Below are 14,545 nucleotides of genomic sequence, written 5' to 3' on the forward strand. Positions count from 1 at the left end.
AACGTAAAATTAACCATCTCAACCATTTCTAAGTGAACAGCTCAGTGGCACCGAGCACATTCACGCTGCTGTGCAGCCTTCCGCACCGCTTGTCTCTAGAACGTTCCATCTCCCCACACTGAGAGTCTGCCCCATTACACACAGACTCCCAACTACTCTCCCAGACCTGGGCCCACTTTCTACTCTGTGTCTGTGAGTCTGACGACCCCGGGACCTCGTGGGAATGGGTCCCAGTGCGTGTCCTCCCGTGTCCATGAGTCTGACGACCCCGGGACCTCGTGGGAGTGGGTCCCAGTGCGTGTCCTCCCGTGTCCATGAGTCTGATGACGCCGGGACCTCGAGGGAGTGGGTCCCAGTGCGTGTCCTCCCGTGTCTGTGAGTCTGACGACCCCGGGGCCTCGTGGGAGTGGGTCCCAGTGCGTGTCCTCCCGTGTCCGTGAGTCTGACGACCCCGGGACCTCGTGGGAGTGGGTCCCAGTGCGTGCCCTCCCGTGTCTGTGAGTCTGACGACACCGGGACCTCGTGGGAGTGGGTCCCAGTGCGTGTCCTCCCGTGCCTGGATCGTGTCACTCACCGTGGTGTCTGCAGGGTCCGCCCATGTTGGAGCGGGTGCCAGAACTTCCTTCCTTTTTAAGGCTGAGTGATATTCCATTGTGTGGATGGGCCGGGTCGTGTCACCCCGGTCCAAGATGGACACCGTGATGCTGCCGTGAACGTGGGGGTACGTGTGTCTGTTCGAGTCCCAGGAGCGGGACCGCAGGGTCATATGGCTAAAGAAAGCGGCTTTGTAAAGTCCGTTTCAGCATCTGTGGTGGGACATCAAGAAATCCCCACGGGAGGCAGTTCTAGAATTCCGCGTTCTGTCCGTAAACCGCCTCTACAAAACCACCTTTCTACAAGAAGGATCAAGTAAACCGGTCATAATTTCCTTCCTTGCTGGGCTGCTGAGCAGTTCAGCTTCAACAGTGCCTGATGCCAGAATATTCCTGATCTACTTCTCGTAGGTATCACGTTATCGGTGGCCACAATACTGGGATCTTATCTAAAACAAATAGACACGACTGTGGAATATAGTCAAGTTAATACAGACTGAAAAAACTCAAATTCCCCAAATAATCTGGACTCTTCCAGAACTTTGGTGGAGAGCCTAAGCACCCTGAGAGGGTGACTTCCCGTGGAAAGCCCTGGAAATCCTGGCAGTGACATTCCTTGTCCTCTGTGCCACAGAAGGAAACCAAGAGCACGTGGTCCCGCCAGGTCCTCGAGCGGCTCCTCCCCGAGTCCGTCCCAATGGCCTGCTCTCCTTCCTAGGTGTCCCCACGAGTGATGACTCATGGGTACACCGGGCCCACGGTTTGTGTCTCCCCACCAAACACACGCTCACGGAAGTGGGGCCCTGGCTGCCTCAGCCTCCGCTGTCCCCCACATTAGAGCAACACCCACACAGCAGACCCCAGCAAGGGGGACAGACACCCCACACCCAGCACCGGGGGCGCCAAATGACCGCTGCTCTGCTGGGGTCCATCCTCCCCTCTGGCCAAGCCACCCCAGGGACTTGTTCAGAAGGAATCTTGGACCCTGAGCCCTGGAACGGAGCTTGAACGGCAAACATCATGCCATGTCCCAGCGGGGCCCCCACGTCGGAGGGAGGCCGGTCGGGGGATGGGCTGATGAGCAGGAAGACAAGGAGGAGACAAAGGACAGAGACCAGCACGGGGCCTGGAACAGACCTGGCCTGAAGCTCCGGTTACCTAAGCCCCCGGGCACCGGGCCGATGACCACAACCCCCAGCGCCCTCGCTGGGGCTCCTACCGGGCAGCCCCCGCCCCCCCCACCCCCGTCACCACAAACATTCCTAAAGGAAGCTGGAGGGGAGGGGGCAGTCCGGGCCGGATGCAGCAGGGGGAGGGGAGGGCCGCGCACAGACGAGGAATCTACACTCTTCCCTAAGCGCCAGTGCAGGCTGCCCACGGGACATACGTGGATGCAGGCGCCAGGGAGAAAGGGCCTCTGGCAGCACGAGACGCCCCGAATGCCCTCTCTGCGGCACCCCTGCCTCCCGCCGCACGGGCCAGAGCAGGGGATGCAGGCGCACGTGATAAGCCCCTCTGCCAGCCCCTCGTCCGGTCTCGGGAGCATCTCACTCGGGCCAGAGGGCGCGGGCCTACGGCCCCTGTGCGGCATGTGCCACGCCCTCAGCTGTGGCCCTCGCAGCACAGGGGCCGTGAATGGGTCTTCTGGAGGCGGCCCGGCTCCGTGGGCCCTGGGGACGGTGCCACAGTAAGGGAGGACGGGAGCGTGCCAGACTCCCGAGGCGCCGCGGGCCGACCCCCAAGCTGGGCTTCCTCCCTAGCACCCAGGCCGACACGGCACGTCTACACGAGGTGACACAGCCGCCACGAGGGCTGGGCGAAGCCGGCAGGGACAAGAGAGCGAGTTCCCCCGAGGCAGCCGACTCCAGAGCCCCCATCTGGTGGGAGCTGTGACCCGGTCAGGGGACACGGATCCAGGGTGCTGGTGGGGTCCGAGCGGGTGCTGGCCTCACAGGGAGGAAGGGGCCAGGTGTCCTGCTAGCCCCGAGTCAGTCGCAAAAACAAGAGCCCAGGGTAAGAGCTCCTGAAGCTGGTCGCACTGCTGCCCGTCCCACCTGTCCCGCCCCGGATACGCCCTGGCTTGACGGGCCTTAAACGGACAGCTGCCGTGGCAGTAAGGCCCCGCGCCTGGCGTCAGAAGAACGGGTCTATCCCGGCCGGGCCCCAGGGGCTCAGTTCCGGGAGGGACACGCGGGGGTCACGGGGCACGAGGCCGCACCTGCCCTCCCTGCCCCCGGCCGGTCCCGAGGCGCGGACCTCCGCCACCCCGCGAGGGCGAGGCTTGCAGGCCAACGCTCTGCCCTCTGCCCACCCGCCTCACGTGGCCGCTGCGACGCTGCAGGTCCCTCGTAAGAAAAATTCAACTGGCTTGAAAATGATAATTACGTATGACTTTTCAGCACGCCGTTCGTCTCTAGGTCTGTGGGGAGCCGGGTAACCCACGTGTGTGTCTAATGGCCTGGTGACGATCAGACAGGGGTGAAGTGGGGTCGGCACGAAGTCTGAGGTGGCCGCGCCGGGCCTGCGCCGGCGGCACAGCGGGCGGGCCCGGCGCCCTGAGGCCTATCCTGAGGCAGGGGCTCCAGGGACCCTCGGGGCGCCGTGAGGCCCCCTGTGCAGGCAAGGGGCCGGGCCGCCGGTCTGGGGGTCTGAGGCCCCGCGGAGACGCCGGCTGGCACCGGCTCGTGGGACGGGAAGGGGCTTGTTATTCAAGACACGTCCTTCTCATAAAAGAATCAGAAGAAATCAGCGCCTGTGGAAATGTCTCCTCACAAGTGCGCATCAGCAGGCCGGCTTTTTTTAGTCCTCGGCGTTAATAAACATGAGCGGCCGGGCGCCACGTTGGGGAGGGAGGTTCGGGCTCTTTCCTGAAGCGCCTTGTTTTACACGTACGTCGGGGAGCACAGGCCCGGGGCACGCGCCCGCTCGCTCACTCCGGGTATGAAGGGCACACGCGGCCGCCAGGAACAGGGTCACGCACCTCCCGGGCGGGGCCCGGAGTCTGCGCGGCAGGGACACCGAAGATCCCCGCCCCAGAGGCAAACGACACAAGAAATGTGCAAAATGAAGACACAGCCGTAAAACGTGCCGGTGGGGCGCAAACAGGACCCCACAAACGCTCCCGCGCACGAGACTGACTGCCCTACGACGTCCGGTCCCGGGAGGCTCCCCGTCATCTTTCGTGAGACCTAACAAATTCTCAATTAGTTGGGGGGTATGTTAATTCCAAAGGGCACATAAACGTGAACAAGAGGCGCCGGGAAAGATTCTGCTGGACGAGTCACGGGGCAGGCGGGAGGGGACGCACCAGCCCTGGGAGCGGCCCACACCCAGTGACACGCGGGCATCGCGGATCCGGGGCACGGCGCCTGACACCATCAAGGACAGGCTTTGTGGACAGTGGTCCCAGGACCGCGAGGGGCCGCCTTTCAGGGAACAGGCTGATGTCAGGCTTCCTCCCTTGTAGAACTCCAGACCAAACCCGAACGCCAAACCAGCCACGGATTTACACGTGAAAAACAAAACCACCACGAAGAACTTCTTCACCACCCGAAGCCAGAAGAGAATAGAAGGTGAACGCACCTATGTAAAAATTCAAATACCAAAATCTTCTTGGTAAAAAACACCTCAAGCAAAGCCAAAAGACAAATGATCAATTGGGAAAACCTGTTCACAACTTAAAAACACCTCAACTGCTTACAAGACAACGACTCCAAGAAATCAACAAGGGCCACCAGAAAGCTGGACCACAGAGGACGACACACAGGAACGTAGTTAAAGACTCTCGCTCTCACGTACAACACAGGGACCGAAGCTCGAAAGCACAAGGACCTGACCCCTGTCCACCTGCTGGGCCGGAAGATCTCGCTCTGTGACGGTGCACTCTGGGCTAGGCCGTGGGGAACCGGCGCTCTCCTGGGTCACCGCCGTCCCACGGTGTGGGGAGTGGTCACGGACGGACCTTCGTGACCAACCGTCTGGCAGAATCGACCAGAATAAGGACCGGTGCCCTTCGATCTCATTATCTCCCTCCCGGAAGTTTATCCCCCACACGCTTGCGCACACGGAAACGCTACACGCAGGACGTGCACCACGGCCACGTTTAGGACCACAGAAAGGGAGGACGGTGCCTGCGTGGCCACTGACAGGGAGCGAGTGGAGCAAACCACGGCACGCCACCGCCACACAGCTTGCAGCTGAGAAAACGAGGAGACAGCTCCCAGATACAGCGTACAGAAAACAAAAGGCACAGGATGGTTCGCAACGGCCTATCTTTTGAGTTAAAGGGGGGCGGGCACTACATTAGGAAAAAACTCAACCACCAGTCAAGGAGTTACTACACGGGAGGAAAGCCCGGAACGCTTCATGTACTTAACCCTCCCAGCCTCCGCGGGACTCGGGGGCCGGCGGCTGCACCCACCCCTGTGCGCTCCCCGCGCCTGTATGCCCCGAGAGCCCGGGCTGACACGCAGGCCCGAGGCTGGCGTGTGCAGGTGACCCGGTCAAGGTTGCTGCCCTCAGAGCTCACGGTCCAGAGGGCTGACCCGCAAACAGGTCCCAGATGTGGCGTGAAGGCGATCCCGAGCCGGCCCCGAAGGATGGGCGGGGCTGGTGGGCAGGCGTGGGGTGCCCCAGATGGCAAGTCGTGGGAGCCGGGGGTGCAGGCCACGGCCAGGGCCCTGAGGGAGAAGCCAGTGGGTGGTGGTGGGGCCCTGTGGTCCCCACACAGCCCCCCGGGCTTTCAGGGCAGGCACGGGGGCTGACGGGGCAGCAGAAGGCTTGGGTCTCTGCTGAGGGGATGGGGGGTGTGGCTCATGGCAGCAGGTGGGGGTCCTGAAAGTTGAGGGAGGTGACTGAGTGACCTCGCCACACCTTGCGGCCGGTCACCGGCTTGTGACGCCGGGTACCCCCTTCCCCCAGTGACGGAGGCCCTCACTGTGCGGCCGAGGAGGAGCCTCAGGGACTTTAGAAGCAGGGAAGGGGCGGTTGCCGAACAGCAGAGGCCAGCGCCTCTGGCCGAGGGCCAGTCTAGTGCCCTGCGCCCCCGTCACCTGGCTGACCCGGATGAAACCAACCCTCAGAGACATCAGCCCCTTCCTCACCCCCAGAGCAATCTCTGGGGCTCCCCTTATGCCCACACATCCCCAACACATGGCCTGTGGGGTTCGGCGCCCCCAGGAAGCAACACCCAGAGAGCATTTCAGAAGTGGGGGCAGTAGGCCAGTCAGGGGCAGGACAGGCCCAAGGGCGTGGTCAGCAGCCAGAGGGTCCAAAGGGGAAGAGCCAGAGGCGGGAGGGTTCTGAGAAGCAGAGGTCAGGCCTGAATTGGGCCCATGGCTCCCTGGCAAGTGAGAGCTGGTGGGAGCAGGTGGGAACAGGTGGGAGGAGGTGGGAGCAGATGGCAGGAAGTGGGAACAAGGGGGAGGAAGTGGGAACAGGGGGGAGGAGGAGGGAACAGATAGAAACAGGTGGGAAGGGGTGAGAGCAGGTGGGAGCAGGTGGGAACAGGAGGGAAGAGGCGAGAGCAGGTGGGAGCAGGTGGGAGAAGGTGGGAAGGGGGGGAAGGGGTGAGAGCAGGTGGGAGTAGGTGGGAACAGGAGGGAAGAGGCGAGAGCAGGTGGGAACAGGTGGGAGCAGGTGGGAGAAGGTGGGAAGGGGGGGAAGGGGTGAGAGCAGGTGGGAGTAGGTGGGAACAGGAGGGAAGAGGCGAGAGCAGGTGGGAACAGGTGGGAGCAGGTGGGAGCAGGTGGGAGGAGGTGGGAACGGGTAGGAGGAGGTGGGAGCACATGGGAGAAGGTGGGAATAGAGGGGAGGAGGTGAGGGCAGGTGGGAGGGAAGAGGCGAGAGCAGGTGGGAGCAGGTGGGAGAAGGTGGGAAGGGGGGGAAGAGGTGAGAGCAGGTGGGAGCAGGTGGGAACAGGTGAGAGCAGGTGGGAGCAGGTGGAAACACGTGAGAGCAGGTGGGAACAGGTGGGAACAGGTGGGATAGGAGAGGTCCAGCCCTGGGGGCCCAGGCTGGGCAGGAGGAACCCGCAGGTGAGAAGGAACCAGCGGGGGCCCCTGGGGGGCCATCACAGCATCGACCGGGAGAGGGCAGTGCGATATGAAGGGTGAGGGCCCCTCTCCCCCACCCCGCACTCAAGAGGGAGGAAGGAGACGGAGGCTGGGAGGGTCTGGTTCGACAGTGCCTGCCTGGTGACGCAGGGACGGGAGCGGAGACGTCTCCACAGGCACCGTGAGCTTTTCGCTCGCAGGCAACCCAGCAATTTTCTACCCACTCTGTTTCCAAAAACGATACTTATTTCAAATGTCACCGGGCCGCAGTCTGGTCCCTTTCCCGCGCAGCACCGCCGGCTGGCTACGGCACCCCGCCCTGGCGCGGGGGGAGCAGGCGCGAGGGGTGGGGGGGAGAGCGGGACCTCCACCCACCCCTGACCATCACCTGCCTGAATGAGCAGCGTAATCAGACAACATTGAGGGGCAGCGGGACGTGGGCTCAAACCCCAGAGATGAATTCTGCTTGATTGCACGCACGCTGGAGCGTTTACAGGGAACGCTGCAGATGTTTGCAATTTGCTTTAAAATGCATCAAAAAAGTTAAAAAGATTGATGGATGGCAGAGGGGCGGCAGCACAACACACGTCAAGTGCTCGTGCCGGGACGTGGGTGGTGGGTTAGGGTCCGTGCTGTGCAACTTGCTTGTCCGTGCTGTCCATTCCAGAACGCTCCTAAGACGCCGGGGCAGTGCGTGGCCAGGTCGTCTCGGTGCCCTCGGGGCGTCCGGCCTAGGCCAGGCTCCCCCCTCCCCCCCCCCCCCCCCCCCCCCCCCCCGCGGCCCAGAGCTGCCGCGCGTCCAGCCGCCTCTCGACAGTGCGTGGGGAGCCAGTGCGGCTCGTTGCCGTCAGTCCCCAAGTCTGGCCCCTCAGACACACAAACGCCACAGAGCACGTTTGTCTCCTTCGAGGGAAGACACGGGACGGTGGCGTTATTAACCACAGCGGCAGCGGCGCTGGCCGTGCTCAGCTGGCACGGGAGGCGCCCCGGCTGGGCGCTCCCCCCGAGGTCGCCGAAGTGGCCCTCCAGAGACCGGGCCCACAGCCTCCACCCTCCACGGAGAGCGCCGAGCGGAGTCAGGGCGGACGAGACCAGGGTGCGGTTCCTCCACCGTTCTGGTTCTGGGAGACCGAGGCCGGCGCAGGGGCGCGTGGGGCGGGGGCCCAGGCAGGGAGGACCAGGGCTGCGGCCGCCGGCCATCCTCGCTCTGCGGGCACCGACGCGCCACGAGTGTGTCCTGGAGCCCCCCCCCCCCCCCCCGTTCCCGCGGCCACGCGGAGAGCGCACACCCGCCCCGCTTCCGGCCCGGAGGACGCGGCGCGTGTCCGACCCGCTCGGTAGCCAGAAGGGGCGTCGGTGACCCCCCGCCCCGCTGGAGGTCCGCCGCCCTGGGCTGCATCAGCGGTGCATCGGGACCCGGAGCCGGTAGGGACAGCCCGCCGCCCCGTCCGGGCTCCCAGAGGGCACAGGGCAGGAGGGGCACGCCCGGCTCCGAGCGGGAACGGAGCTCCGTCTCCTCATCAACCAGCTGTGAACTAATTACAAGAAGTTCTAACTAGTGGCTCCCTCTCCGAGCATATGTTCCCAATTAAGGCAACTGCAGCTGATTTTAATCAATCTTCCGTGAAGCGGCCCATCTCGAAGCCTCTCCGCGGAGGGAACGAGGGCACGGAGGGGAGGGTGTCTGCACGGGAGCGCCCCGGCCGCACCGCCGTGCCACCGAGGTCCCCCCGCCCTGCCGGCCGCGGCCGGGCCGCACTCCCGAGCTTGGCCCGGGGGAAGGCGGGGTGGGGTCGGCGCCTCCCGAGCTCAGGCACAGAGGTGAAGGGGCGAGGCCTTCGCCCTCACGGTGGAGAAGGCGGGAAATGGCAGGAGATGGACGCGGGGATCTACCGAGGGCCACGTGGCGTCAGACGTGGCATGCCACCTCCCCGGAGCCCCACCTGGGCATCGCCATCCCGAAGTCCTGAAGGACGTACCCGATGTGCCGGGGGCTCAGATGGCAGAGCCCGACACGTCCACGACCACCCGGCCAAGGCACAGGACGGTGTTCTAGCTGAGGACCCCACGACGCCCCCCGTACCCACGTGTCCGAGTCACCCTCGGGCCCACTCGGCCGCCGCCTGGACCCCCCAGCCAGGCGCGCGAGTCCTCCGGGTCCGCTCTGGGCGACAACGCGACCGCCCACGCTGCTCCGACTCGCCGCCTGCGTTCCGGTCTGCCCCGCGGGGGGCCAGGTTCCAGGACGGGCCCGTCTGCCTACGTCCTCCACGGGGCCCCACGCTCACGGGGGCTCTTCGTGAGCCGGACGAGTGGACGGCGTCCGGGTGGGACGGGAACTGCCACCAGCAAAGCCAGCGTCCAGACCCCCTGGGACGGTCAGCTCAGCCCCGAGGTGCCGACCTCGCTCGCCCACACCGCTGCGCAACAGACCCGGGTCGGGGCAGCCGGTGGCGGTGGGGGGAGCAGACCGGGGAGTCCTCGGAGCTGAGGCTGGGCACCTGAGAATGGCAACTGGCTGTAGGGACGCGGCCCCGCGGCCACGAGGGAGCTGGGCTCCGAGCCCTCTCCCGCCGGGTGCCCTCGGCCAAATTACGGACCCCTCCTCAACGGACGCTTCCTGCTCGGAGGACCCGCGTCCGAGGACCGTGGACACAGAGAGGCCCAAGCGGCACAGCGACCGTGCGCGGCAGAGGCCGGTGCCAGTTGTGACAGCCGAGACGAGCAGCCGGGAAACGGGGATCCTGGCGGGCCCCCGCATCGCGCCGGCCTTCTGACAGGAGCCCCATTTGAGGCGCCCTCCTGGATTCGTGCCGGAACCGGGAAACTGGGGCGAGGCCGTCACGGACCTCCTCGTGCTGCGGTGTCTGGAGGCAGGACACGGGCGCTGCTGTGGGACGAGCAGTCGGTCCCCCGACTCGAAGCAGTGGGAGGGAACGGGGCGCCCGTGAGGGGCCGCGGGACACCCACCTGGTGCAGAGGCGGTGGCTGCCTGTGGCTGTCTACAAGCCTCTGCCACCCCTGCCCCGGGGCCGTGGCACAGCTCGGGGAGCACCGCCATGCCTCCGCATAAGCACCCGAGCCCCCGGCGTGATGCAAACCTGTCTCCACACGGCGCCCCCCCCCCCCCCCCCCACCAAACCTGCGCTGTGCCCCACCCACGCCCACAGGCAGGGACACGGAGGCCGCCTGCCCCCTGTGGGCAGGAGCCCAGCCCCTCGGCCGGGAGCGGCCCCAGGACCTGCGCGTCTCCCGTCAGGAAGCAACATTGGAGATGGGCGAGCGGCGGACTCCCCGTCTCCCAGGGTGCTGGGGGCAGATGCCCTCGGGCACAGCGCTCGCCAGCACCTTGCCTCAGCAGCCCCGCCTACGGCACAGCAGGCTCCCTGGGAAGGGCCTGGCAGGCCGGAGGCAGGAAAAAGGGACGTGAAGGATTTCAGCCAGCCTCACTGCGCCCCGACCCCGGGAGCCCCGGGAGCCGTCAGCCCCGATCACAGGCTGTGCCCGAATGAACACGCGGGAAGACGCCCACCCGCCCTGCTCCGACAGGGCCTGGCTGACGGGCCGCCCGGGCCGACCTGCCAACAGCCCGGATCTCCCTTCGGAGACCGCGGCCCAATTAGAGCGGTACGGGTCCCAGAGCTGAGCGCCGCCAGCCGCGGCTCCCGGCACCTCGCTTCATCAGACTTGTCACTTCCCCTGGCTCCAGGAATCGGTAATAAAAAAGAGATCTGATTTGCCTCTAATAGGTGTCAAGATAGAATCAATGGCCTGTCCAAAATCTGGGTAATCACCAATCTGCAGGTTTCTTGCCACGGAGCAATTCAGACGGGAGCATAAAAATGAAAAACAACGTAAAGGTGTGCCGGCGTAAACAGAGCTGTGGCCTCCTGACTGCAGGCGGCGGGCACGGGCCTGGGCGCACACCCGACCAGAGACCAGCCACGGGCCACGGCCGGTGCGGGGAGGGAGCAGGAGGACCGATGGAGCACGGGGCCGGGGCCACGGCTGGGACACCCTCCCCGATGCGCTCCGAGCACGCGCCCCGGTGTGAGGGCAGGCGTATGGGGGTAGATCGCGGCTTCGTGCGGTCTGGCGAAACAAAGATGGGACGTCGGCGGGAGGGGGAAAAACCCGGAGGGCAGGGAGAACCTGTGGGGGAACGCCGCGTCCCGGGATAAGCCCCCGCCGGTGGCCGCCGCCGGCACGCACCTGCAGGGTCAGCCGCTCGAGCTGCGCCTCCAGCGTCTTCTTCTCTTCCTCCAGGCGGCTGCGTTCCCCTTCCAGCTCCTCAATCTTCAGCCTGCAAGGAGAGCCAGACCGTCAGGACACACACCGCGGCCCGCCGTCCACTCCGACAGACGGGGCCCTGCCCGGAGGGTGGGGGGTGTCACGCTCAGGCCCGGGGGCGGGGTGTGGCCCGCACGTCCGTTCTGACGAAGGGGGGTCTCCACGGACCACAACTCGAGGGGGCAGGACAGATGGGAACCTGCATGCGTCCTGTGCTCGTCGGCCCACTCCCAGGACGCATGACCACGTATCGTAGAGGACACAGAACCACGGAGTCGACCCGGAGGGAGACGTGGGCTGGGGAGGGAAGCTAACTGGGGGGAAGCAGGCTCAGAGGGACCGTGCAGGGTCCCTTCTCCCTCGCGGGCCCGGACACCAAGGCCAGCGGCCGACAGAGGCGTACGGCAGGTTTCAGCTCACGGTAACTAAGTGCCTATTTCTGTCTTCATTTCCAGATTTTAATTTTTGAAAAGCACTATATTCACATGATTTGGAAATAAGTAAGTTTGTCCAGGAAGCAGTGTGCAGCACGTACATAGGCTAAGGAACAGGGCCTTCCCACTACTAACCAGCTGGAGTGGAAAACTCACATTTCATAGATTATTCAGGAAGGTCTTGGCTCGGGAGCAAGAGATAATTATCTCTAGACAGAGAAGTGCTCCAGGACGGCCTAGCAAATCACACAAGATCAGAAAGGACCAAAACTCTTTCCAAGAAACCTAATTACGTCTCTGAAAAAAGCTCGGGAAGATTTATACGAATACAAAAACATTCAGAATCAAACAAGCCAAAATTTACAATGTCTGCCAACTAATCAAAGACTACTAGGCATTAAAAGAAGCAGGAAAATATGACCCGTGATGAGGAAAATAGTCAATCAGTTGAAACCCACCATGAGCTGCAGCATTAAGTAGCATCCAAGGACAGTGAAACGGTTATTGCAACCGTCCGCCGTTCAACAGCTCAGCACAGAGACGGAGTCACGAGCAAGACGGCCCCAGTTCCTGGAGGGGTGAGCCCCAGCGCCCGAGACCACAGACACGCTGGGCGGGCGAACGCCAGAGCAGACTGTGCAGGAGGAAAGCCTACGCACCGGAAGACGCCAGAAAGAAACGATACAAACCAACACACAGAACAAAACACCCAAAACGGTCCCAAGTGAAAGAGAGAGGAAAAGGGATATTTGAGGCTGACGAGACGGTCACCGAGGTGTGCGGGGCAACTTCACGGAGCACAGCGGCCGCCTGGGTGGAGCCCCGAAGGAAAGGGCGGGAGGCAGACCCTGGGAGACGAAGCGTCAGCTTTGATGACGAGCACACACAGATCCGAGACGCTCGGCAACCCCCCAGCATAAGACACACGGGAAACGGCCCCAGTGCACCTAGTAACCTAACGGCTCAAAAAGCCGCCAGCGGAAGGGAGAGAGGTCACGTACAGAGGAATAAAGCGGATTTCTCATCAGACACAGTGCAAGCGAGAAAGGGAAGAGAAAGCTTTAAAATACTGAAATAAATTAAAAAATACCAACCGAGAATTCGACCGCCAGTGAAAATAATCACAAACAAAAGCGACATAAAGATGTTCTCAGACAAACCACACCTGCAAGGACTCGTCACCAGCAGACCCGCTCCCCGAGGGGGTCAGGGGAGGCCCTTCTGGCAGGGGGGCAGGGACGCCAGAGGGAGACACGGGTCCACGTAAAGGAGCGAGGTGCAGCGGAACCGCGACCGCGTGGGCCAGCGTGTGGCTGTCAAGGACGCTTGATGTCCGGCTGACATCCGCTACCACGTGTGTCTCAGGCGTCCAAGAGTGACTGTGCTATTACGGACACCACAAAATGCTCGCCGTGGTCGTGGTCTGTCGCTGCACAAAGTCACCACAGGATCACCAGCTGCATGTCCCAACCCTGTGCTGTATGTCACATCCCCGTGACCTACTATTTTATAACTGGAAGTCTGTACTCTGAATCCCCTCTATCTCCCCGCTCATGATCTAGGCGTCTGTGCATTTCTTTTGTTTTTTTAGATGCTACATGGGAGTCAGATCACACGGCATTTGTTTTCCTGTCTCAGTTCACTCAGCACCATACCCTCTGGGTCCATCCACGTCGTTCCAAATGGCAAGATCTCATCCTTCTTTATGGCTGAGTGATACTCCACGTGTATATACGCCACGTGTTCCAGCCAAGATATGAAAGCAAATTGCTATCTTTTAACAAGATTAGTTGTTGAAACAAAACTAACAAAAATGTACTGGGGTCTAAGATAAAAATACAAGTGGAATGCGTGACACACGTAGCAGAGGCCGGAGGGGAAAACAGACGATGTAGCGAGGAGGCTGTGTGCCTGACGGTAGAACATCGCTCGCAGGCAGACTGTGACCAGCGTGAGGTGTGCACCATGCACCCCGCAACAAGCCCTAAAATAACAAGGAGTGACAACCGGTGAGCAAGAAAGGAAATAAAGTGAAATAAGAAAACACACGCAACGAGTTAGAAAGAAGCCAGGAAAATGGGAAACGAAGAGGAAGGGACGGGACGGGTGGACGGCAGTAAGGTGACAAGACGAGACCCCGTCGTACCGGCTGCCACAGGACACGTCAACAGTCCACACACCCAGTGAAACGCAGGCTACCCACGCGGACGAAGCAGCAACCCCCCGTTATGTCACCCCCGACACGAAGCGGCAAACGGACGTGAGCCGCCAACACTGGGAAAACCAACAGAGAAAGCCGGAGAGGCCCCTAGAACCACAGAGAATTTCAGAGCCAACGGCGGCGCCAACGAGGGAACTTTGTGATGGTGCGGAGGCCGAGTGGCCGAGAGAACAGTATCGTCCGGAACACCTACGCGCTAGGGAAAGCCCTTCGACAGGTGCAGCAACCCTGGTAGAGACACACACGGAAATATCCAAGCCCGCAATCGGAGCCCGAGATTTCGACGTCAGTCCCTCAACAGCTGACGGAACGATGAGCAGAAAACCCGGAAGGATGAAGTAGACAGGCGCTGGACCCAAGCATCCCGCGGCAACACCGTGACCACGAGAGCAGAGGGCACGGCCCTCTCGGGCGCACACACAGGTTGACCAACACAGACACGGGCTGGCCCACGCAAGGAGGCTCAACCTACTGGGAAGGGTATTAGTCATTCAAAATCTCTCCTGCGACCAGAATGGCGCTAAGTGATCCACGCAAGGACACCCGGGAAACGCGACTCACAACTGCACGCAGGAACACGGAGCGTGCGGGGCTCGACCTGGAAAACCCGTCCGAGACCCGCCCTCTGACAAGCACGAGGTCGTCCGCCGAGCTGAGGGGCGCTGACGTGGGCCCAAACGCGAGGGGATACACGTGGTCGTGGCTGAAAGGCTCCCTTGCTGGGACCTCACGATTCCCCGCACTGCCCTCAAGAGTCCACACCGACCCAGTCAAACCCCACACGTTTCTTCGTACAACCGGACAGTTGATTGTAACAATCATGGGGAAGTGTCACAGCCCCGGAACGCCCAAAGCAGCACCGGGGAGAAGGCTGGAGACCTAACACCGAATCTCAAGAACTGCCATAAAGTCACGGCAACCAAAACAGCACTGCCCTTGAGCCGCACCGACGAA

The 14,545-nt window shown here is 62.7% G+C and overlaps 1 protein-coding gene across 5 annotated transcripts in view; it reads right to left on the reverse strand.

Moving 5' to 3' along the window:
- Positions 1-14,545, reverse strand: part of MAD1L1 (mitotic arrest deficient 1 like 1) — a 317,511-nt gene that overhangs the window by 80,490 nt on the left and 222,476 nt on the right. For all 5 annotated transcript variants that reach the window (XM_042921292.1, XM_042921291.1, XM_042921290.1 and 2 more), the window contains one exon: positions 10,859-10,949. In XM_042921292.1, coding sequence (XP_042777226.1) covers positions 10,859-10,949 — 91 coding nt within the window. The remainder of the gene's footprint in view (positions 1-10,858; positions 10,950-14,545) is intronic.

This window comes from Panthera leo, chromosome E3 (assembly GCF_018350215.1).
Source record: "Panthera leo isolate Ple1 chromosome E3, P.leo_Ple1_pat1.1, whole genome shotgun sequence".
NCBI lineage: Eukaryota > Metazoa > Chordata > Mammalia > Carnivora > Felidae > Panthera > Panthera leo.